Below are 23,565 nucleotides of genomic sequence, written 5' to 3'. Positions count from 1 at the left end.
ACACACAGACCGGCTGACTGTTTACACACCTTGGCTGACAGATAAGAGGGTATTTCTGCTGCGCTCTGATCAAATCTGCCACAGGACGAGTCTGTGTCAAGTGCTGCTGGTCTCTGCTTCCTGTGTTTTTATTGGGAGAGCTTCAGTCTCTCTCCTGCTGTATGTGCACACAAACACACATGAATGAGATGCAGTCTGTCAGCGTGCAGGAAATGGGACTCCTCTATCTCGCTCTGAGAGCAGCAGCAGATAGGAGTCTGTGATCTGAGCTGTCAAATTGATTCTGATTATGTGCTGTAATTGCTGCAGACAGATGAGCCGCCGCTGAAGGAAGTGAGTTGTATTTTTTAGTTGTTGTCACTCAGAAGCCATCAGACACATTTATTGACTCAAACTATAGAATATGCTGAGATGAAATTGTGAACAGGTCAGGACGATAATGGACGCTTCATCAATAGCGATCAGAGAATAGTTCAGCAGAATGATCGATAGCTTCACTTCAATGGATCGGACGCAAACAGACATGGAAGCATTTGAAGCTCAAAAGTAAAACTGCAGGAACAAACTAAAAGCGTGCTTCCTGTCTGGTTCATAATCATCTATTTCATGCATGGATAGCGTAGCCCTGATGCCCTCTGTTGCTCTCAGTCTGCAGGACTCCTGAGGCCTGCTGCTCTGCGGCTGCCTCGGCTTTTATTCAGCCGCCTGGTCTGCACACCTGCCCCGGTGGAAACTGTAGGAATCACAGGGAACCTCACCCTACGATAAAATACGATACGCGATACGTGACTCACGATACAATACTGTCACCATACAGCCATCATCCATGTATTACAAGACAAATCCATAACGGTATCTGTAGCAGAAAAACACAAAATGCCTGGTTTATTTACTGTAATTTGGTGTCACTTTCACTGGATTTGACACAGATTTGGACGAACCACTGAGTCCTACCACAGGCCTCTTTTCCAAACACACTGACTGAAACGTCCCACTAATGTCCATTAATGTGCCGTCACATAAAGAGCTGGAGTTGCTTTTCGGTGAAATATTTTCTGCTCGGCGTTTCATGCTTTGGTTCCAGTGTGTTAGCGTTTTTCCAAACCCTACACTGTTGGAGTAGAGGTCCTGGCTGATGAACCCGTCGATGGACGCTGTAATGCCGGCAGGCCTCAGGGCGAGAAATGAAGCTTTGTTTTAAACTCTGTGTTCATGTTAGCTGCAGCAGCTCAGTTCAGGATGGAGGCGTAGCAGGAGGTTTGCATGTCGGGGGTGCTTTCTGCGTACTTTAACGAGGCAGTTCTTGCTCGTGGCAGTCTTTGTGGAGCTGCTTGCCGTTTGAAACGGGTCAACACTTTGGACAGCCGTGTCTTACGGTAGCGCTGCCGTCCACCGTTACACCTGAACAAACTCCTTTTTTTGGCCAATTCATTTCTGCTCCAGTCTCCAGTGGTGTTGTTGTATGTTCTGTGTTGTGTTGTGATGTTGTGTGTTGTGTTGTGATGTTGTTGTGTGTTGTGATGTTGTTGTGTTGTATGTTGTGTGTTGTGATGTTGTGTGTTGTGTTGTGATGTTGTTGTGTGTTGTGTTGTATGTTGTGTGTTGTGATGTTGTTGTGTTGTGTGTTGTGATGTTGTTGTGTTGTATGTTGTGTGTTGTGATGTTGTTGTGTTGTGTTGTATGTTGTGTGTTGTGATGTTGTTGTGTTGTATGTTGTGTGTTGTGATGTTGTTGTGTTGTATGTTGTGTTGTGATGTTGTTGTGTTGTGTTGTATGTTGTGTGTTGTGATGTTGTTGTGTTGTGTTGTATGTTGTGTGTTGTGATGTTGTTGTGTTGTGTTGTATGTTGTGTTGTGATGTTGTTGTGTTGTGTTGTATGTTGTGTGTTGTGTTGTGATGTTGCTGTGATGTTGTCGTGTGTTGTGTTGTATGTTGTGTGTTGTGTTGTGATGTTGCTGTGATGTTGTCGTGTGTTGTGTTGTATGTTGTGTGTTGTGTTGTGATGTTGCTGTGATGTTGTCGTGTGTTGTGTTGTATGTTGTGTGTTGTGATGTTGTGTGTTGTGTTGTGATGTTGTTGTGTTGTATGTTGTGTGTTGTGATGTTGTTGTGTTGTGTTGTATGTTGTGTGTTGTGATGTTGTTGTGTTGTGTTGTATGTTGTGTTGTGTTGTGTTGTTGTAGGAATGATTGGACAGTGAGAAACGACAGCCTGTTGAGATTGAGTCGCGCTGTCCTTTTGTGGCTGTGGGACACTGGGCCCTTTTTCACTCGGCTCTTATCTGAGCCAGACTGATTGAGGTCACACAGCCATAATTCTTCTTGTAAACAAATGAGAGGAGTTTGTTTCCCTGCTCTCTCTTCTCTCTCCGTCTGTCTGAGATGTTCACAACAAACAGTGAGTGACATTCACCTTGCCGTGCCCTGCTGGATTTTTTTTTCTTCCCGGACGTCTCGACTGCACAACAAAAAAACCCATTACTCTGTCTTGTTGCCACATCGCCGTGCCTCTTCTTCACCTGCAATATGATCCACGTTAGCATCCACGGCAGCCTGGGAAGCTCCCGCTGTCCGAGCAGAGATAAGCTCCCTCCATAATGAGCGCTGAGCCTCTGTTGGATGGAACAGAAAGGACGGCCCTCAGTGCTGCGGTGTGAAATGGAAACGGGTCGTATGCACGTTTTATTGAGAAGCTCGGCCTCCGTGACCGGGAATGCAGTTGTTCTTAGGATGGCTGGTGATGCGACGCCGTGTTTATTTCTGCTATGCTTCACCTCCCATTCACAGCATCCTCCAACCTTCCTTTGTTGGAGCTGCACCCTCAGAGGCTGGCTCCAGCGCCAAGGAGGGAAAAGCCGGTTACAGTGGAACAAAGGTGCAGACAAAAGACGTGCACGGGTTGAACAGAAGTGGGCGAGTTGTATGAAAATGAATGGAAGACAAGAGAGAGCTGCTGAATGAGGAGGGAGAGGATGAGGAGATAGCTGGACCACAGGACGATAGAAAGCCTGACAGTCTGAAATCAGGTGGAATCAGGCACATTTAGTGATGCTTTTCTCTCTAAGACATGCACACACACTACAGCATACTTAGGAACTGTCGCCCAGAAGGAGAAATCTTGGAGCTATCTGGTGATATTTGTGGGGAAACGGATGTAAACAAAGTGGAGACTGCTGTAACACTAATAATACCTTGCAAGAAAGCAGAACAGGTTTGTATGAGGAAATGTTTAAGAGGAGGCAGCTAACATGGGAGATACACGGAGATTTTTCCAATTAGCGTATTATCTGTAGCTAACGTTAGCCTCAGGGGACACAGTCTTTAGTGTTCCTTGGCAGCAGCATCCATTGGACTAATTGGTTCCATGATAATTACCAGATTTTCACTTGTACATCTCTAACAAGTTGGATGTTATCAAACCATATCTGTAAACTTCTCCTCGGGTTTGTTAGCAGAGCTGGAGGTAAATGTTGAGAAGCTGCTGCAGCTTTAGGTGAGCTTTACTCTGAAGCCTCAGCGCTGACTGACTGTCTGCCAGAGCTCATGGAATGAGGCCTTCAGCTTCTAAAGGTGGTTTCCTGAACACACTGCTAATATTGGTGCATGTGCTCAGCTCTGTTTGGACAGGTGTTTCTGCAGAGGAGCATCCATGTAGAAACATGAATTCTAGTTTCCTTTTCTGCAGAAATCCCATTTGTGAGGATTAAAAGTGAGCGGGTAAACACGGCTGTTGTTTTCTGTGTGCCCCTGTGTTTGTGGTGCTTTAGTATTTGTGCGTGGCTGTAGGATCATACGTGGACTGAGCAGTGGGCCGGATGTGGAGGTGATGCCGGCAGGAGAAAAGACGCTTTGGTGACTTCAGAGGAGGTCGGCTGTTTGTCCACGACAGTAATAATATCTGAGAGCTTTGTGCCCCACACAGCCTCTCCATTCTGTGATCGAACTGGTGCAAACACTTAACCCCTGTAACCACACTTAACTCCAGCGTTCTTACTGCCCGTCCTCACAGAGTTCCTCCTGCTCCACTCAGCCTGGATGTTTTGTCCACAGTTATTTTAAGGGTCTTGTGTTTTTTTTTTTTTTTTGTGGTGTAGCATCCGGTTTCAAGTAAAACAGTAATTGAGTCTCCCTCCCAGCGTCGGCCGGAGGCTTTGATCCTTCCGTACTCTGGTGTTAAATGGTTTCCCCCAAATCGCTGTGAACACGCAGCGACTGGCTTCTCTTTTATCAGCAGAAGCTAACAGCTCCTCCTCGGCAGCCGCTTTGAAGCCGCCAACGGCTCTCTGCAAAGAACAAAAAGGAAGGAGGATGAGGCGTCCTGCATGTATGCAAACCGCTCGTATTTGGTGTGTTTTGTGAGCGAGGCCGTTGTGCTGCGGGTTAGAGCCAGATTAATGTGCAGAAAGGAACTTTATTGTTGAGCTGTTTGTGTGAGAGAGGATAAAGAAACCGGCAAGCTTTTGAAGACTTAAAGATTTCTCTTTCTTTCTTTCTTTACTGGAAACTAATTCTATCCTTTACATTTACATGACAATAATGGGCCGGTGTAATAGCCCCTAATTGCTCACTGGGAATTTGAAAGTGGGGAACTGTGACTCAGCTCTCTTGTAATTAGCAGCATTTGCATGCTGATGCTTATCTTAACAAGCGGAGGAATTGAGATGCTTGGAAATGTTTTTGTGTCTGGGCTGGTAATTGGCATCGGGCTTATCGGAGGCAGATTGGCCACACTTGACCGCTCAAAGGAGGAAGACTGTGATGTGGTGAGAAGCTGGATGTGACCTCTGGCAGAGCCTCCGCTGGGTTTTATCTCAGCCCCTCTTCCATTCATTTCTCATTAGAAAAAAATCACAAAAATGACAGCAGTCAAGGGCAAAATAGGCAAAGACCCGGACTCTGGAATCCAACGCTGATAAATTGCCGGGTGTTTGACTGTGAAAGCGGATTATATCGATCCTCTTCCTCTGTGTGTAGACGCTGGAGTGAGTGAGTGTGATGGCAAGAAATAAAAAATACAAACCAGGGGCAAGAGAAGGCAATATTGTGTTTCACTAAAAAATCTATAGGATCTCTCATTACAGCCGCATGATTTTCTGTAGTGTGGGGTTGGTGGGGATGGGTGGAAGATGAACGAGCTCTCCTGTCTCAGATGACCGTCTCATCTGTTGTTCATGGAGAAAGGAGGACCTCTGCTCAGTCTGGCTGACGTGTCCGCTGCTTCCTAGCCCTGTTTTCCCGCCGCTCGCCGGTTTTTAGAACATATCTCAGTCCCTCCAGGATTTCATGGTGTTTTTCCAGATTTTTCTCCCTAAAATGTCTGAATTCGTGGCAGCTTTTCTAATAAATTCTGATGTCAGTTGCAACGTTTGAAGCGTATTTGCTGCGATGAAATTGCAGGAGATGGTGACGGTTGCTAAGAAGATTTTCAAACATGTTTCAACATTTTAATGGGCAATATTTCTTTCTAAACTAATTCTTTAACGCTCAAACTCATTTCCACAAACTGGAACACCACGGTGGGAAACTAGCAGCCAGATCCTGGTTTAACATGAAGTGGTTGGTAGATTTTAGGCACTAAATGATCATTTATGTTGAATGAATCATGTTTGGACATTTCTGTCTGATCTGGATCAACAGCTTCCATCACGGTGATCTGTCTGCTCTGTTTCCGCTCCTTTCAGACGTTCTCCTGACATGTTTGGAGGTAGAAAAGTGTTTGTCAGTCGATGCTTTTCGTTTGTTTTCCACCACAGTATTTCACGGGTGTAAAACAGTTTAGCTCTGCTTTGGTGAAGAACATCAGGAATTGTTTTCACGTCTTCAGCAGTAATTTTTGTTGGTAAATGAGAGACATCAGAATGGGACATGTCTGCATCTTCAGACCAGAAACAGGAAGTGATGTCAGTGACGTACGTGCGTTATGTTTGGGACTGCTGTGATTGGTGGAACTCACGGGAGGCGGGACAAAATTATGCAAAAGTTGCAGTGATTGGATGAAATTTCAAGAATTCAGGGAGATTAGTTGAAGTTGGATTATATTAATTTTGTCATTTCTTACCTTAGAACAGCATTACTGTTAAACGGACAGCCAAGTAATAAAGGATGGTTTCACCGTATAAACCATCCTTTCCTTACGTTTAACAGTAATGCTGTTCTAGAGATTGGTTGAATTTGTGTTAATCGTTGTGATTGAAACATCACAGATTCCTGGAGGGGCTGATATCTGATCTGCTATATGGTGGAAAAACGTCCAAATCCAGAACAAACTTGAGCATTTAGTCCAACCCTCCACTTTTCTTAGCCTATAATACTGATATCTGCCATAAAATCTGCTCTTTGTTGATCACTCAGCTGCTGCTCACTCTTTCTGCTGTTAGTTTGCTGGAGAGTTCAATTTAAAGAGCATTTTACTTAAAAACAGCAGATAATCACATCTTCTGCCACACTGGGGGTTTTTCTTCAGCAGCCAGAAAAGGTTAGTCCACTTCTCCCGTCCTGACATTAAGCGATGGTTTTAACCTTTAGTCCGGCTGCTCTGTGGGTTTCCATCCAGCCCAGAACACATGCTGTTTCTTGCTATTTGGCTTTCCAGTTATTAGCAGTGAGGCGGTGCTTTTAAAGCGCTGTTCTCGTACCGTATGCGTTGGCTCTCTGTAAGCCGGCCGTCTGTGTTGCCGTCGTCTCAGCGGGCCGATCCTTCATCTGGGCCCACGGGGAGCCGATAAGACGGGAGTCTGAGCCTCAATCAGCGCTGCTTAATTATCACAACCAGATGAGGTGAGAGAGGGTTCCTCCTGGATCGTCTCCCTCGTCTTCCTCACACCGTTCAGACCTCCAGTTTGCATTTCATCCAAGTGTGATTCCAGCGTTCACATCCTCTCAGAACCAAGACAAATACCAGCAGAATTAAACCGTATTAAACGTTTCAGCAGCTCAGACTTCATTAATTACAGATTTACTTTGTTTTATTTGCTTCCATAAGTGTTCATGGTACTTTCTGCTGTAGAGGGTTTATAATTTGGTAACTAGGAGCCTGTTGGCTCAGGTTTAATGAACACTTACCTATTTACAGAGGAGCTAATCAGCGCCGTTTGATTCTCCTGTTTACATCCAGGCTCCACACAGGAGTACTAATAGGAACGTCTCAGAAACAGCTTCCAAATGGAACTGCTGCAAACACTGATGACAATGTAAAGCATGAATCACTCTGTTCAGCTTTTCAGACTAACCATTCAGCTGCTCGTTGGCAGAAATAAAGCATTTAAGAGCCTGACTGATGAAAACAGGCTCCAGAATCCAGAATAACCCCCCACTGGAATCCCAGTCGTGGATTCTGACCTTCAGAAAACGCACTAAAATAAAGTGTGTGCATGTTTGTGAGGCCGCTGTAGGTTTCTGTAGAGGTTTGGAGCTGTGTTCTGATTAAATCTTGTGCTTCAGTGAACTCCTGTTTTCTCACAGCCTAAAGCCGTCACTTCTACAATTAGTCATTAGTTTGTGTAATCTATACGAGCCAGCCGGCTGCAGGGTCTGGATCTGCTTTTAAATGAGGAACGTTTAACATTTAATGCTTTAAAGTGACGACTTTTTGGTTTCCCTCAGACAAATCCAACAAATGATGGAGAAAACCACACTTATTTGTTTAGCACTAAAACGCACCGATTCATGTTTTTATGACTTTGCCTTTTAATATTTAGTTGTTATCCAAGTTTATTTGTTTTTCTAAGAGCATCCTTCATGTCTCCGTGTAAATAATGAATGAATGACGACACATCAGAGAATGTAGAACACATTACGATGCACTAACACACAACCATAAGCCTTTTATTTCTTTTTATTAGTGTTCGTCTGTTGCACATTTTTCTCTGCATTTGGGTTTTATCAGGGTTATGTGGATTATCCATAAATAATTTAGTTGTTTCTACTAATATTTCTACGTAATTTAAAAAGAAACGTGCAAATGTGACGTATTAAGGACTTCATTTTTCAGCGTTTTTGGACCAGAGATACGTCAGATTTGCACATTTCTTTTTAAATTACACAGAAATATGAGTAGAATCTATCAATCTTTTATGTTTAATCAACTTAAAAACATTTTTTGTTTTTATTTTCCTTTAAGGATTTAATTTTTCAGTGTTTTCGGGCCTGAGGTACTTCACATTTGCCCATTTTTTATAAATTACTGAGTAATATTAGTAGAAACAACCTATTTTTTTAAATGTATATTCAGCTTAAAAAGTTGTCTGTTTTTATTTTTCAGTGTTTTTTGTCTGAAATCATTCAGATCCAGTGCTCAGGCCTGAGATAAGTCACACTTGCACATCTTTTGTTAAATTCCGTTGAAATATTAGAAGGAACAGCCTATTTATTTCTGCATAACTGACATAATTGCAGGGCAGAGTGAATTATGAAGGTGCTTTTTGCCTGTTTTTGGCCTAACGTTGATGCTGATCTGTGGATAAATCCTTCTTTCGCCTATCTGCTGATGCTGTGCTTTAAAGAGGATACGGGGACGTTGCTGTGGTCTGACCTGACTGGGAAACGATAGCAGGGTGTTCATTAGACGTCAGAATAACAGGAAGGAGGGCAGGTGGTCTGGGATTGAGCCTCTCACGACAAACAGAGAGTAGAGGTCAGTGTTTGTGGCTTCTGGGAAACGGGGATTAGAAGCTTGTTAATTGCTGCTGCTGTTGCCTAAGACGTCTGTAAACGCTGACAGAGAACAGACCAGACAGAACGTCCTCCAGCCCGTATCTGCTCTGTTTGCCGGAGTCGTCCTAATCCTGTTAAGCAGCGATCTGTTTCTTCATCTGATTAAAAGAGCCTGACGTTGTGTTTCTGAGAGCTGATGTTGTCGCTGTGACCCCGTCATGTCGTCTCTGGAGCTGTACAGGATGTCAGAGGGCCGTGAGCTGAAAAAATTGGATCCTTTCCTCCTTTAATCTGCCCGTTGAGCGAGTGCCAGGGCAGGACAGCCAGCGAGCTCTGATCATTCACCCCCTCATTTACTGAGAACACCAGGACCGGTGGCTGTGGTCTCCATCCTAGCTGCTTCCTCAGGCGTTGAGGAGGACTGGAGCAAACGCACTAAGTTCAGCTACAAACCAGAAAGAAGAGGGAAACCCAGATGCATTCCAGTGTCACTTAACCTCTCCTTACTCTGCTTCAGACGGCTTTTAATCGTTCTCCTTCTGTTTTCTTGATGTGTGAACATCAGCATTTTAATTCAAATGTCCTTCATGACGTTAGTCTTTGTTAATGAATCTAGCCCTTCTCCTTTCCTTTCTGTTACCTTCTAATGAAATAAGTTTCCACTTTAAACTCCACGTCTTTGATTCGGTTAAAGTGCTCAGATTTGAACAAAATGAGGGAAGGGAAAGAAGCTCTCAGCTCGTCCTTCTGATCAGAAAAGGACATCATTTACCCTTTATTCTTAAATAGACACAAGCCAGCTGCAGTTTCCTGCCCTGTTCTGTCAGAGACACCTCGTCCCTGTGCGCTGGCTCTGCACATCGTTATTTCCCTGAGGTGTTCACTGCTGACAGATGGGCTTCAGCTTGGAGGGATGGGAGGATGAAGGATTGTGCAGGGAAAGAGACACACTGGAGGTACAAAGATAAAGGAGGAGAGGGGAGAGCAGCGTTTCCATGGGCGTCATGAAAGCAGCCCTGGGTGGAAGGACAAACAGTGGAGGGATGGAAATAGCAGGAGCTGAGTGAATGAAGCTTCACTACAAAGTGCCTCCACGCTACGTCCGTCTTTACCTCTGCAGAAGCATGCATTCATCCTGGATGTGCTGTTAATGAGTTTCTACTTTCCTTATGAAGAGATTCACGTTGTGAAACAGGAACAGAGCCCAGAGTGTGAAACCGTATTCCTACATACGGATGACTAGAAGGATGCAGAATAGAACACTGTGGATCCTGAAATATGTCATTTTTCTGCACCAGCGTCCACGTTACGATGTGTGCACGTTAATCCGTCCATCAAGTCACTTTATTACCAACAGAATTCTGCTCCGAGTATTCAAAGAACAGAAAAAACTGAACACAAACAGACCATAAAGCCATCAGACATGTAGTTTAAGAAAATATTCAGTATATCACAAGAAGTGCAATGTGAAGTCAGATTGACTCAAATGCATATTTTTACTATATTTTTACTGTTTTTGATGTATTTTGCTTTATTTTCGTTGTATTTTTATTATGTTTTTCTTACTGTGTTTTACTATATTTTTTCTGTATTTTTACTATTTTTTCTTTATTTTTACTGTGTTTTACACATTTTTTTACTATCTATTTTTACTATTTTTCACTCTATTTTCACTGTATTTTTTATTTTTAACTGTATTTTTGCTATTTTTTAATGTATTCTCACTGTATTTTTTACTATATTATACACAATTTTTTGCTGTATTTTTATTATATATTTTTGCTGTATTTTTATTATATTTTGGCTGTATTTTTTATCATATTTCTTGCTGTATTTTTATCGTATTTTTGCTGTATTTTTTATTATTTTTTGTTGTATTTCTATTATATTTTTTTGCTGTATTTTTCATTATATTTTTTTGCTCTATTTTTATCATATTTTTTGCTGTATTTTATTTCTATTTGCCTCCAGCAGAAGTGTGATTTTTACGTTAGCAGGAGTGAAATCAGTTTTCTATTTAAGTCTGAAAGTGTAATAAAAAGATCAATGAATAACCGTGATAAATGGATGGACTATGATCTGTGCATGGATCAGAATATTCATGCGGCTGTAGTCGGTTGTATGGAAATGTTTTGGCTACAGACAGTTTGACCACAGCTCATTAGTTTGAGCGTTTAAATGAACCCCACAGAGCTCTAGACCGGTAGAAATGCACATCTGGACGCCTTCCAGAAGCAAAAATCTATTTCAGAGGCCTTTGCCGGAGTTGAAGCGGTTCTTTTCCGTCTTTATAATAATTAGTTTTTCATTTCTATGCAGAAAATCACTCTATAGTGATGAATTCTTCCAGATGGAGCTCTTCAGGTCGTTGATGGTCCTGCAGCTGTCCGGTGTGTTTACGCTTCATGTTGTCCAGGATTTCCTCGGCTCTGATCCGGAGCCACAGAAGGGCCTCTGTTGCTGGTTCTGTGCTGGTTCTGTGCTGGTTCTGTGCTGGTTTTGTGCTGGTTTTTTGCTGGTTCTGTGCTGGTTCTGTGCTGGTTCTGTGCTGGTTCTGTGCTGGTTTTGTGCTGGTTTTGTGCTGGTTCTGTGCTGGTTTTGTGCTGGTTTTGTGCTGGTTCTGTGCTGGTTTTGTGCTGGTTTTGTGCTGGTTCTGTGCTGGTTCTGTGCTGGTTTTGTGCTGGTTTTGTGCTGGTTCTGTGCTGGTTCTGTGCTGGTTCTGTGCTGGTTTTGTGCTGGTTTTTTGCTGGTTCTGTGCTGGTTCTGTGCTGGTTCTGTGCTGGTTCTGTGCTGGTTTTGTGCTGGTTTTGTGCTGGTTCTGTGCTGGTTTTGTGCTGGTTCTGTGCTGGTTCTGTGCTGGTTCTGTGCTGGTTTTGTGCTGGTTTTGTGCTGGTTCTGTGCTGGTTTTTTGCTGGTTTTGTGCTGGTTTTGTGCTGGTTCTGTGCTGGTTCTGTGCTGGTTCTGTGCTGGTTTTGTGCTGGTTTTGTGCTGGTTCTGTGCTGGTTCTGTGCTGGTTTTGTGCTGGTTCTGTGCTGGTTTTGTGCTGGTTTTGTGCTGGTTCTGTGCTGGTTTTGTGCTGGTTCTGTGCTGGTTTTGTGCTGGTTCTGTGAGTGCTCTGCTCTGTCTCAGTGAGGAGGATGCTGTCAGACTGCAGGTCAGTGAAGGAGGAGGCTTGCTGCTGATCCAGGGCCAGAACAGGACAGAACAGGAGGTCTTTGTGTGGAGAGCAGACCCTCCACCGCTGCTCTTCACTGGGATTACACCCAGCGCTGTAATCTACTGGACAAACCGTGGACTGTACTTGGGTGGCTGCAGGAGCAGAAATGGATCCTTGTCATAGAATTCATGCCACAAAAAGAGACTTTAAGCTGCTCTGGAGTTCTTTCAATCCTTTTAGTGAGTTTTCCAAACCCTCCAGCGAAGCTACCTGGAAGCCGAGGCCCACAGATTGAGCACATCACCTGAATTCACACACCTCAGCCCGACAGAAAGCTCCGTAATGTCTGTAAACTTGCTTTTAACAGCGGAAACCAGCGACAGCTCCGTGTTTCTGCTCCCATGTGGGTCCAGAGCGGGAGCAGGGCGGCATGTCGGAGGGTCGGCCTCCAAACCTTTCCACGGCTGCTGAGGAAAGTGGATTTGGGACAGAGGTAACAGCCCGTACTTATCAAGCGGACAACCTCATTTTCTAGCCGCTTGCTCTCCGCTGCCTCATTCTCGCTGCTTCCCGGTGTGGAGGTTCCTATTTTTCAAACACAAACGGGAGCTCCCAGCCTGGTGGGCTGAATAGATTAGACCTCTCTGACTGTAATGTGCTTTCTGACGCCCTCCTCTCCTCCTGCAGCTCTGTTGGTAGACGCTGGCTGTGTTTCTGCAGAGAGAAGAAACGTTTAATATACGGAGCTTTTCCAGCAGCAGCAGCTGCTCGGCTCGGCTCTGTTTGTGAGGAAAACCACAAAACGATGAAAATGATGTTCAAAACAACGAATAAAGAGAAACACAAAACGACAAAAATAAGACAAAAAACACCAGTGAGACAAAAAGGAAACACAAAACGACAAAAACAAGACAAATGACAAAAGTCAGAAAAGAACATTTAAAATGCATTTTCACAGGGAAGCTTCTGATGTCCACATTTTCTACATTTTTGGGAAATTTTTGAACATTTTTTGGTGGAAAAAAGTTATAAAAACTTTCTTATGAACATTCACGTGAAAGTCAATTTTTTTGTGAATGTTCTAAAAGAAAATATCAGAAATTTTACTGATATATTTGGAATCACTTTAGATATTTGTAACATTTTTGGAAGATTTTTGCTCATTTTTTCGAAAATATTTACAAGAATTTTCTTGCCAAATGTGGAGGATTTATTTTTAGAATAAAACTTTTAAGGGAAACTTTTGAGGAATTATTTGAATTTTCTTCCTGAAGGTTTTGCAAATTTTCAGAAATTTTTTTCAGACTTTTTGGATTTTTTTCAGACAGGAAACAGTATTTTTTGGTGCCCATAAATGAAGACTTCCTGTACTTTGTGCTGCTTCTTAAAGAATTCATGGACTAAAAAAGACAGAGACAGAAGTCTTTGTTGCTGAAGCTCCGTCTTTTCTTTCCGTTCCGTTTCTGTGACGTTTGCTGAGATTTTTCCTCCTGAGCTTTGATGTTTCTGAACACAAACAAACACTTCAGAGCGTCGCCTCCTTCTGCAGGTGTTCATTAGGATTATTCTTCTTAGCAGACCTACACTTCTCAGCCTTGTTAGCTCCCAGAAGTAAACTTTTCCTTTGACGTGAAACTTGAAACTTGTGATTTTTGTGTTTTAATGAGTTTGTTGCAGATGGAGATTCTTGGTTTTTGTGGAGATGTTGGCCTCATCTGCTCCATTAATCTCTAGTGTTTTAAGACACTTGGTGCTGTTTCACATTTTAATATTAACCACAGACGTTCTTCTTTCCTCGGTCAGATGGTTGAAGTTCAGAAGCCTGCTTTGATATCAGGACTTTAACTGATAAACTGGTGAAATATGAATTTCGCCTCTTATTCTAAAAACAGTCCGTTTCTGTTGCCTTCTGATGAGGGAATCTTGTGTGTTTTGCAGCCAGTAGTGTGTTTTTCTCCTAACCTGTTAGTATGTGAAGCTTCTGTTGTGATTCCTAGTTTGTCTGCATGATGCACAGAAAGCGAATGGAGAAAGGAGGCCTTGTTCTGCTGCTGGTTCTGCTGCTGGTTCTGCTGCTGGTTCTGCTGCTGGTTCTGCTGCTGGTTCTGCTGCTGGTTCTGCTGCTGGTTCTGCTGCTTGTTCTGCTGCTGGTTCTGCTGCTGGTTCTGCTGCTTGTTTTGCTGCTGGTTCTGCTGCTTGTTCTGCTGCTGGTTCTGCTGCTGGTTCTGCTGCTGGTTCTGCTGCTTGTTTTGCTGCTGGTTCTGCTGCTTGTTCTGCTGCTGGTTCTGCTGCTTGTTCTGCTGCTGGTTCTGCTGCTGGTTCTGCTGCTGGTTCTGCTGCTTGTTCTGCTGCTGGTTCTGCTGCTGGTTCTGCTGCTGGTTCTGCTGCTGGTTCTGCTGCTGGTTCTGCTGCTTGTTCTGCTGCTGGTTCTGCTGCTTGTTCTGCTGCTTGTTTTGCTGCTGGTTCTGCTGCTGGTTCTGCTGCTTGTTCTGCTGCTGGTTCTGCTGCTGGTTCTGCTGCTGGTTCCACCTTCCAGTGCAGAGCCTGTTTAGTCTGCAGACGGTGGATCCAGCATTGATTTCAGCGCCCGGCCTCCCGGTGTTTATTGGAGTTCAGACTTTGGCCTCGTGTTTTGTGTGTTTATCCGTCTGCAGTTTGATATTAATGGAGTTTTTTGGGGACCTGATCCAGTCCTGGTTTCACAGAGGAAAGCAGATGGTTCAGCATTTTGTCCGGCAGTCGAGCCGGAGCTAAGCCCTGCTGTTTCCACGATGGGGATGAAAAGCTGCTAAAGGCGGCTGTTTAAGCTCTGATAGGATGCCACAGGATCTTCAGGCCCATTCAGTTTTCCTTCTCAGACGGAGCGTCGGCTGAAGATGCTCTTTGTGGCTGGAATGGAGCCGAGCCCGGCCTGGAAGCTCTCCCGCTGATCCAGCAGCGTAAAGCAGAGATGATGAAGCATGCCGTGGAGCCTCTGCTCCCCTCCATCTGTCATGAACACCATCGCTGGCGTGGTCACATTCTGCCCAACATGCGCTCAGAGCCGCTCTGGATTTATTGATTTCCCCCAATCAGCTGCTTGCTTCAGACTAATTTAAAGCCTCTCACTTAGAGCTGAATGTGTGTCGGTCTGCTTGAGGACGGAGCAGATTTTATTCCTCACTGCTGTTTGTTCACTCCAATTCCACTTTCAGTTCTGCCTGGAGGGGTTCTGAAAACGTTCTGAGTGCTTTGCATCAGCAGATCTAATAAAGTTTAGTGTCCTGAAGTCTTGCTTTTCTTGCAGTCAGTCTGCAGCCGCTCATTAAAGCGGTGAGATGACTCTAAAGCAGCCGCAGGACGCAAGTAGAGCGCTGTTTCTAAAGTCTGTTGCTTTTATTAAACTAATCAGTCAGAACATTTGCAGAATCTGGAAATATCTGCACTTATTGCATCTTCTACTTGATGCATCTTCTTTTCATAGAAGAGGTCCTGGACTTACGTCAGAGCTCCGTTCTACACATCGATGTAAGATTTTCACCGTAAGTCGGAACTCCAGAGAAAATGTAAACAGATCCGTTCCATGCATCATGATATGGATCAGCTCTTCATAAAGTCATGAATACAGGCGACTTTCATGCATGTATGAATCATTTTATAAGAAGACGACACAGCATGTTGCCCTGTTTTTAGTGCTTGATCTAATTATGCCGGTGCTCGTCGGTGTTTTGTCCACACAATCCAAGGTGGAGTATGATTCAATTCAATTCAATTTTATTTATATAGCGTCAATTACAGTCAAATCGTCTCAAGACGCTTTACAGAACCCAAATGCCTGACCCCCAGAGCAGCCCAAAGGAGACAGTGGCAGGAAAACACCCTTTTAACAGGGAAGAAACCTCGAGCAGAACCCGGCTCTACAACCAGAGAATGGAAACAAAGCTGTGTGATAGAACTGCCTGACGACGTATTCATCCGCTCTGCTCGTTCCACGTAAGCAGTTCAGACGTAACAATAAAACGCCGTAAGTCGAGGATGTCGTAAACCGAGGACTTCCTGTATTCTGAACTTTACATACACATTCACCTTCTTTGTCCTTTTTGCACCATTTTAAACCCATTGCATTTACATGTATGTGAAGAAATGTATAATATCCAGAGGTTACGGTTCTGTTTTTAGAGCATTAATAGATTAAATCTGCTGTCCTCACAAAAAGAAACGCTATCACAGTTTTCATAGGTCACACTCGTACATACTGTTGTTCTGCTGCATTTCTGTGTCTGTATGTGAGGAATACTGTTGTCTAAGTCTGTGAATGCGCTCACAGGATTGGTTGTACACGGTTTGTTGACAGTAAAGGCTTTCTTTCTGTTCTCTGTGGTCTGAATGGCCGGGCTCACTGACACAGAATGAGGATGTTCCCTCTGCTCTGGTCGCCTCCATTAGTGAATGGGAGATGAATGAGCAGCTTAGCCGGATTGCCGTGTTGTCTTGCATTTCTTCCCTAATGCCAAAGTGGAAAATTTCCATTCACTTCAGTCACTTGCTGCAGTGTTTTGCCGTAATTGTTTGTGCTTTCCAGAGGACAGGCGGCCATATTGGCGCCGTAATGGAGCATGCATTACGCCGCTCCTCCCGCCGGATCTCACCAGGTACAGAAATCACCTCCCAGTAGTTAAACAGCTGAACCACTGACACTACATCCCTCTTTCTCTCTCATTCTGTGTCTTCTCCACCCTGGAGATGTGCCGTTTCCTCAGAAGAGAGCAGGCATATTTTAAACTGCATTTAACTCTCAGCCTCTTATTCCACTCCATCCGCTGCATTATTTAAACCGCTTCATAGCCGCTTCCCTGCAGAACTGATAATTGGTGTTATTTATCTAAACAATGCCACTGTGTGCATGTGAGGGTGGGGGAGCCTGAATAAAACATGAGGACAAATGCAAAGCGATTGCACTTCTCTGACTTTGGGACTGTCCGTGTCAGCGCCGTGGAACCGTTTCTGCTGAAGGAGAGGAAACGACATCCGCGTTCCACAGTGTTTACTCTGTACTTAGAATAACACAAGACGTGATATTAACTTGCCAGGGAGGCTTGACTGGGTTAAATTTGTCAGTTCCTGCTGCCCAGCTCCAGTGGGGCCTGTGGTCTGCTAATAAAAAGCCTCTCAGAGTCTCTGGGAAGGACTGAGGCTGAAAAGACAGAATGAACAGAAAGATGTTTTGCTGGTGGAACATTTCATTGAGTGTTCGGGCGCTCACAGTGCTGCAGTGTGCTTTCAGAAATGTGCCGTTGAAGTGGTGACGTCTGGGCTGATGTGATTTGCGGTGACTTGCTCGTTTTTCGTTCCTCTGATTGTCGGCTTTTTGCAGCTTTTTCAATCTTCTGCTGCAGCGTACGGATGTTTAAAGTGATTTGTAGTGATGTGTTATAGCGGTTACATGCAGCAGACTCGTGTTTTCACATGATGGAATCTGAAGCAAGCGTCAGATTCAGCACAGATATTACAAGTTTAGGCATCAGCTGCAAAAACCAGAGAACAGATGAGTGCTCAGATGTTACAGAATGTAGAGCAGGGATCCACCGATCATTGTGGCTGATATTTGGCATTTCTCTGATTATCTGTTATTGAATGATTACTGATAAATAAATGCTCTTCAGGTCTGATACAGCCTCCTGTCTCTGTCTGTCGTCACTCTCTGGTCTCAGAAACGTCTCTAAAACCGAAACTGAACAAGAAACACAAACCAGGAAAGTCGCTTCTCAGGAGATAAAGAAGTCACTAAAGAGTAAATCTAGCATAATGAGGGGGAATAAAACTAGTGTTTGTGTTTGTAGAGCAGCCAGCTAACGTTTTGCCCTCTTGTTGCCCCTCAGGTTCAGCAGCTCACCCCTTCAGCCCCTTCTGGTTCACGGCGGAGCCCCAGGACACGCTGGCCATCCGGGGAAACTCGGCTCTGCTCAACTGTTCGGCGCACAGCGACGCCGCCACGCCGGCTCGCATCGAGTGGAAGAAAGACGGCACGTTCATGAGCCTGGTGTCGGACGAGAGGCGGAACGTCCTCCCTGATGGATCGCTGCTCTTCACCCACGTGGTCCACTCCAAGCACAACAAGCCCGACGAGGGGACCTACCAGTGTGTGGCCACCATCGACAACCTGGGCTCCATCTCCAGCCGCACGGCCAGACTCTCAGTAGCAGGTAGGAGCTGAAAGGGTTAATGTGGAGAAAAAATGTTTATTCTGTAGCAGGGGGTCCAACATGAGGCCCGTGGTCCAAAAGCGGTCCTCCAGAGGGTCCAATCCGGCCCTCAGAGTGTAAAAATTACAGAGAAGACATTAACTGCAGATTGTAAATTAGTAAAACTTTTAATTTAAAATCATTTCTAGACCATGACAAGTTGTTTGGATCAGAAAGTAAAATACTAGATTGTTCTTTGTTCTTTTGTCGTTTTGTGTCTCATTTTTGTCATATTTTGTCTGTTTTTGTTGTTTTTTTCCATTTTTTGTCTGACTTTTGTCATTGTCTCATGTTTGTGTTGTTCTGTTTCTTTTTGGTCTCACTTGTGTTTTTGGTCTTATTTTTGTCATGTTGTGTTTTGCTCTGTTCATTGTTTTGTGTCATTTTTTGTCTCATTTGTCCATTTTTGTGTCGCTTTGTAACTTTTTTGTCTCTTTTGTCATTTTGTTTCTCGCTTTTGTTGTTTTGTGCCTCATTTTTGTAATATTTTGTCGAGTTTTGTTGTTTTTTGTCTGACTTATCGTTTGTCGCATGTTTTAGTCATTTTGTTTGTTTTTGTGGTTTTGTGTTTTGCTTTATTCATTTTTTTCTGCATAGTTTTTGTCGTTTTGCTCCTCTCTTTTGTCATTTTTTGTTTTGTTTGTCATTTGTCCATTTTTTTTGTTGCTTTTTTGTTTCATTTGTCTCATTTTTTGTCATTTTGTTTCTCGCATTTGTCTTTTTGTCTCTCATTTTTGTAATATTTTGTCTTGCTTTTGTTGATTTTTGCCTATTTTTGCCTGACTTTTGCCATGTTGATCATACAGTAAATCCTCCATGGTTCAGGTCCAGGTGACTAAATGTTGTGTTCCTTTGTAGACACTCTGTGATCTGGAAGTTGTGATGTGGAAATGATAAACTGAGGATGAATGCTGATGAAACTAAACTTATTTTTTCTTCATAAATGTCAGGTTGTTCATGATGTTTTGTAGAAAGATAATTCCTTAAACATGAACATTTTCAGGATGTAGTTTATTGCACTAAATCAAAGGAAACATGTGGATTGTGGTCATTTATAGGTCGCTATGCTGTGGTTTTACTGGTCCGGTCCGCTTCAGATCAGATGGGACTGTGTGTCCCTGAGCTAAGATGACTTTGACTCTCCTGCTCCGTAGAACCAGATGTGATCCATGAATAGATTTGCTGCAGAGTAGTTCCTTCTTTCTAAAAGCAGTTCCTGCTTCATGTTCTTGTTCCGTCCTGCTGCTGCTCCACTGTAAATGCACACCCCCATACCATAATCAGAAGAAGGACCTTTGCTTGCTTTTCCTTCTTATGTTCCCGTCCTTCAGCTGCTCAGCCGTTTCTATTTTCTTTTCTATAAATTCCTTCACCTTGCTGGAGCCTCAGTCCGGTTCCCTTCTGGATAAATGCTTGTAAAAGGCTCTTGTTTCTTTCCTTTTTTCCATTCCTAGTCCTACAGTGTGACCTTGTTCTGCTGGGGAGCAGCTAGTGACGTGGGATTATTAGGTGTTTTCAGTCAAGTCATGCCCTGAAATTCAATTTGCAGCTGGAGGAGCCACAGAATGCGTTTACCGTGCGCTCTGTGCTCTGCCAGGTTTTAAGACGCTGCTGAGAGGCCTCTTGTTGACAATGGGATGGTGGAGAATAAGCCTCTCAGACAGCAGTGTGGAGCTGCTGTGGGCTGGGAGGAACTAATGAGGCTGTTTGTCACCATCTGAAAACATTTTCCTTTGCTCGTTCATGGAGATTAGCCGGGGTCGACTGATCACCGATGTTTGGAAGTTGTCTACATTTGCAAGGAAAAAGAAACACAAAACGTTTGCACAGAGCCTTTGTTCATTTACTGTTTAATTAAATAAGAACTTCTCAGCGTTTATCCTCAGCGCTGATTGGCTGTTACTTGTGAGGACTGACCAATCAGATAGCGCTGTGGGCGGGACTCATGAGAGCTACAGGAAAACATTTTACTAGAAACTTATTTATCAGTTAGAACACAGAAACACGAGGCTAATGATTGAAAAATGCTCAATATTGGATCCGATAATCAGTCTACCTCTGGTTTAGTCGTCTGTCAGACGCTCCTTCTAGTGTTTGAAATAATACAACTAATGGCCGAATGAGGATTTGAAGGCAACTTGTTGAGGATCGATTGTCTGGTCAACAAACACTAATTATATTAAGAATCATTGATAAACTGCATGTTTTGAGGTTTAACTCACGATAAATGTGGTTTTTCTTCCTGCATTGTTTACATTTCTGTTTGCTAGCTTTCAGTCATCTTCTTTTCTCCGTTTGTTACTGCGTTGTGGTGATTGTTGGTTCGTTGTGGTGATTGTTGGTTCGTTGTGGTGATTGTTGTGGTGATTGTTGGTTCGTTGTGGTGATTGTTGGTTCGTTGTGGTGATTTTTGTGGTGATTGTTGGTTCGTTGTGGTGATTGTTGGTTCGTTGTGGTGATTTTTGTGGTGATTGTTGGTTCGTTGTGGTGATTGTTGTGGTGATTGTTGGTTCGTTGTGGTGATTTTTGTGGTGATTGTTGGTTCGTTGCGGTGATTGTTGGTTCGTTGTGGTGATTGTTGGTTCGTTGTGGTGATTGTTGGTTCGTTGTGGTGATTGTTGTGGTGATTGTTGGTTCGTTGTGGTGATTGTTGTGGTGATTGTTGGTTCGTTGTGGTGATTTTTGTGGTGATTGTTGGTTCGTTGCGGTGATTGTTGGTTCGTTGTGGTGATTGTTGGTTCGTTGTGGTGATTGTTGGTTCGTTGTGGTGATTGTTGTGGTGATTGTTGGTTCGTTGTGGTGATTGTTGTGGTGATTGTTGGTTCGTTGTGGTGATTGTTGGTTCGTTGTGGTGATTGTTGGTTCGTTGTGGTGATTTTTGTGGTGATTGTTGGTTCGTTGTGGTGATTGTTGTGGTGATTGTTGGTTCGTTGTGGTGATTGTTGGTTCGTTGTGGTGATTGTTGTGGTGATTGTTGGTTCGTTGTGGTGATTTTTGTGGTGATTGTTGGTTCGTTGCGGTGATTGTTGGTTCGTTGTGGTGATTTTTGTGGTGATTGTTGGTTCGTTGTGGTGATTGTTGTGGTGATTGTTGGTTCGTTGTGGTGATTGTTGGTTCGTTGTGGTGATTGTTGTGGTGATTGTTGGTTCGTTGTGGTGATTGTTGGTTCGTTGTGGTGATTGTTGTGGTATCTGTTGAACGGTGTAACAGGACTCTGTGTGTTTAGGAAACTAATCACTGCTGGAGGTCAGCAGCTCTCCTGGGTTCTGCTGATGGTCTCATAAACCCAGATTCAGAATCTGAAGTTTAAGAAAACTCTGACTCCTGCTACATTTTCTGTTTTATTAACTTCCTTCAGAATCATGTATTTCTCATTTACTCTGATGTAATAACTTTCCAAAGCAGGGAGCTGGAGCGATATAGAGGCGGTGACTCCATAGATTCTGGTATTTTAGAGAAAGCAGCTGCATCTGAGCCAATTTAAGGCAAAATAAAAGTTGTAATTGTGTCTTCATACAGAGAGATGAGTTTTCAGGGGTTGGATCAATAACCAGAGTGGGACTTCAGCAGCGCTATCTTTGAGATTAGTCGTCCAGCTTTGATGAAACTTTGAGAGCGATTTGAAGTCTGCAGACGGACTCAGAATTTAGGATCCATATTTAAAGAGGTGGATTTTGTCAGATGTTGTGTTGACTTTTTTCATTTCTGATCCAACAGCAGAATGAAGAATATGTGTTTGTTCCGCAGAGCAAACAGCGTCTCCCATCTGTGCTGACTTATGATGCAGAGGGACTGGTTTGGTTCATGTTCCAGTGTGTGCTCAGCTATTATGGGATGTTAGAGTCATTCCATTTCTACTGGAAGCAGCCGTTATATTCAGACGCATGCATGTTGACACACTTTCCACACTCATATCCTTAAAAGCATCGATCGATGTGTATTCACGTGCACAGGCGTCGTGCACGCCGAGCCATTGCGTTTCTGCTTGGACTTGCACACACCGGCTGATGTATCTGCAGCTGGCTGGCAGGAGGCCAATAAAGAGGTTAATTGTGGTGTAGAGAGAGCAGGCCATTAGAACGGCAGCAGGCCGGGCAGAGTGGGCGTGACCTCTCACATGTAATGACGGAATGAGTCACGGATGGCTGGCGTGGCGGGGAACATATCTGACAAACCCGGGGTAATATCTGGGATGGATGGCAGCGAGGAACCAGCAGCTCCATCACTGCTCAGCCTGATCGGCCTCTGCACGGTAAAAGATCTGTGTTTTTAAACAGATTTTAGCTGTAATTTAGGAAACAAGTTAAGGAGGTCCTCAATTTATGACGTCCTCGACTTACGGCGTTTCATTGTTCAGAGGAACTAGTTGCTGAGCAGAGCGGATGAATATGTCGTCACATGGCGCTGTCAGACAGCTTTGTTTACATTTGCCGCCATATTGGATTATTCTACGTTCTCTCACTTCATTATGGATCCCAGCATCAGTCAGACTTTTACATTTTCACTGGTATTTTCTTAACGTCGTCACATTTTTTTCTTCAAGTAACTACTAGTTGTTATTGAGTAACTACAGAAACTAATGTGTGCCTGTTGTTTTCTCAGTCCATGTGTTAGCTGGTCTGTAAAATGTCAGATCAATGGTGGAAAACGTTGATTCATCTCTCAAATGTCTCGTTTTTGTCCAACAGCCCAAAGATATTGAGTTTTCTGTCACAGAGGAGCAAAGAAACCAGAAAATATTCACAATTCTGAGGCTGGAATCAAAGACTTCAGACTGTTTTTAAAATTAGAAAAAGATCAAACTGATTCTCACAATAGTTATCGATTAACTAATCGATTAATTGAAAACGTAGAGTTGTTTGTTGTATCCCCAGCATCCAGCAGCATTTCTGAGTAGATTCTTGAAATAGTAATTCTCGTCTTTGTCCTGACATCCCATTACCATGCAGTCTAATGAGATGGATATTTTCATGGCCTGCAGTCATGTATGTACACACTACAGACTGCCACAGCATCAGTGAAATCCGCTCTTTTGCTTCATTATTCTTTCATGTTGCCGGCTTTGAACTGGTGTTTGCTTGGTAACGCCTGTCTGTCTTGGCGTGTTCCTCGCTGCTTTGTCATCCAGTCTGCGTGTTTTAGCCGTGTGTGCTCAGTCAGATAGCGTAGAAACAGCAGCAGATGAAAGAGGAGCGTGTCCTGGTGGGGAGAAGTCTTCTGCATTCAGTCTGAGTCTGTGCAGGAGAAAAGGAGGAGGAGGAAGTGGAATTACAGGGAGCGGCTTACAGTGGTGATAGCCAGGAACAGTAATGAGAAAGAAGAAACCACCTCACTGTCACTGAACAGGGAAACCCCCACATCAGAAAAAGGAGAATTCATCTCACCCTCCTCCCCCCCCTCATATCCTATAGACCAGGGGTGTCCAACATGAGGCCCGTGGTCCAAAAGTGGTCCTCCAGAGGGTCCAATCCGGCCCTCAAAGTGTAAAAATTACAGAGAAGACATTAACTGTAGATTGTAAATTAGTAAAACTATAA

General features: G+C 43.7%; 1 protein-coding gene across 1 annotated transcript in view; it reads left to right on the top strand.

Moving 5' to 3' along the window:
* neo1a (neogenin 1a) overlaps positions 1-23,565 on the top strand; it is a 222,098-nt gene that overhangs the window by 57,994 nt on the left and 140,539 nt on the right. The window contains 1 exon segment of the mRNA XM_051937001.1: positions 17,666-17,989. Coding sequence (XP_051792961.1) covers positions 17,666-17,989 — 324 coding nt within the window.

The sequence above is a fragment of the Acanthochromis polyacanthus genome, chromosome 2 (genome assembly GCF_021347895.1).
Source record: "Acanthochromis polyacanthus isolate Apoly-LR-REF ecotype Palm Island chromosome 2, KAUST_Apoly_ChrSc, whole genome shotgun sequence".
Lineage (NCBI taxonomy): Eukaryota > Metazoa > Chordata > Actinopteri > Pomacentridae > Acanthochromis > Acanthochromis polyacanthus.
The sequence above is the reverse complement of the archived record's forward strand: the minus strand, read 5'-3'. Positions and strand labels throughout refer to the sequence as shown.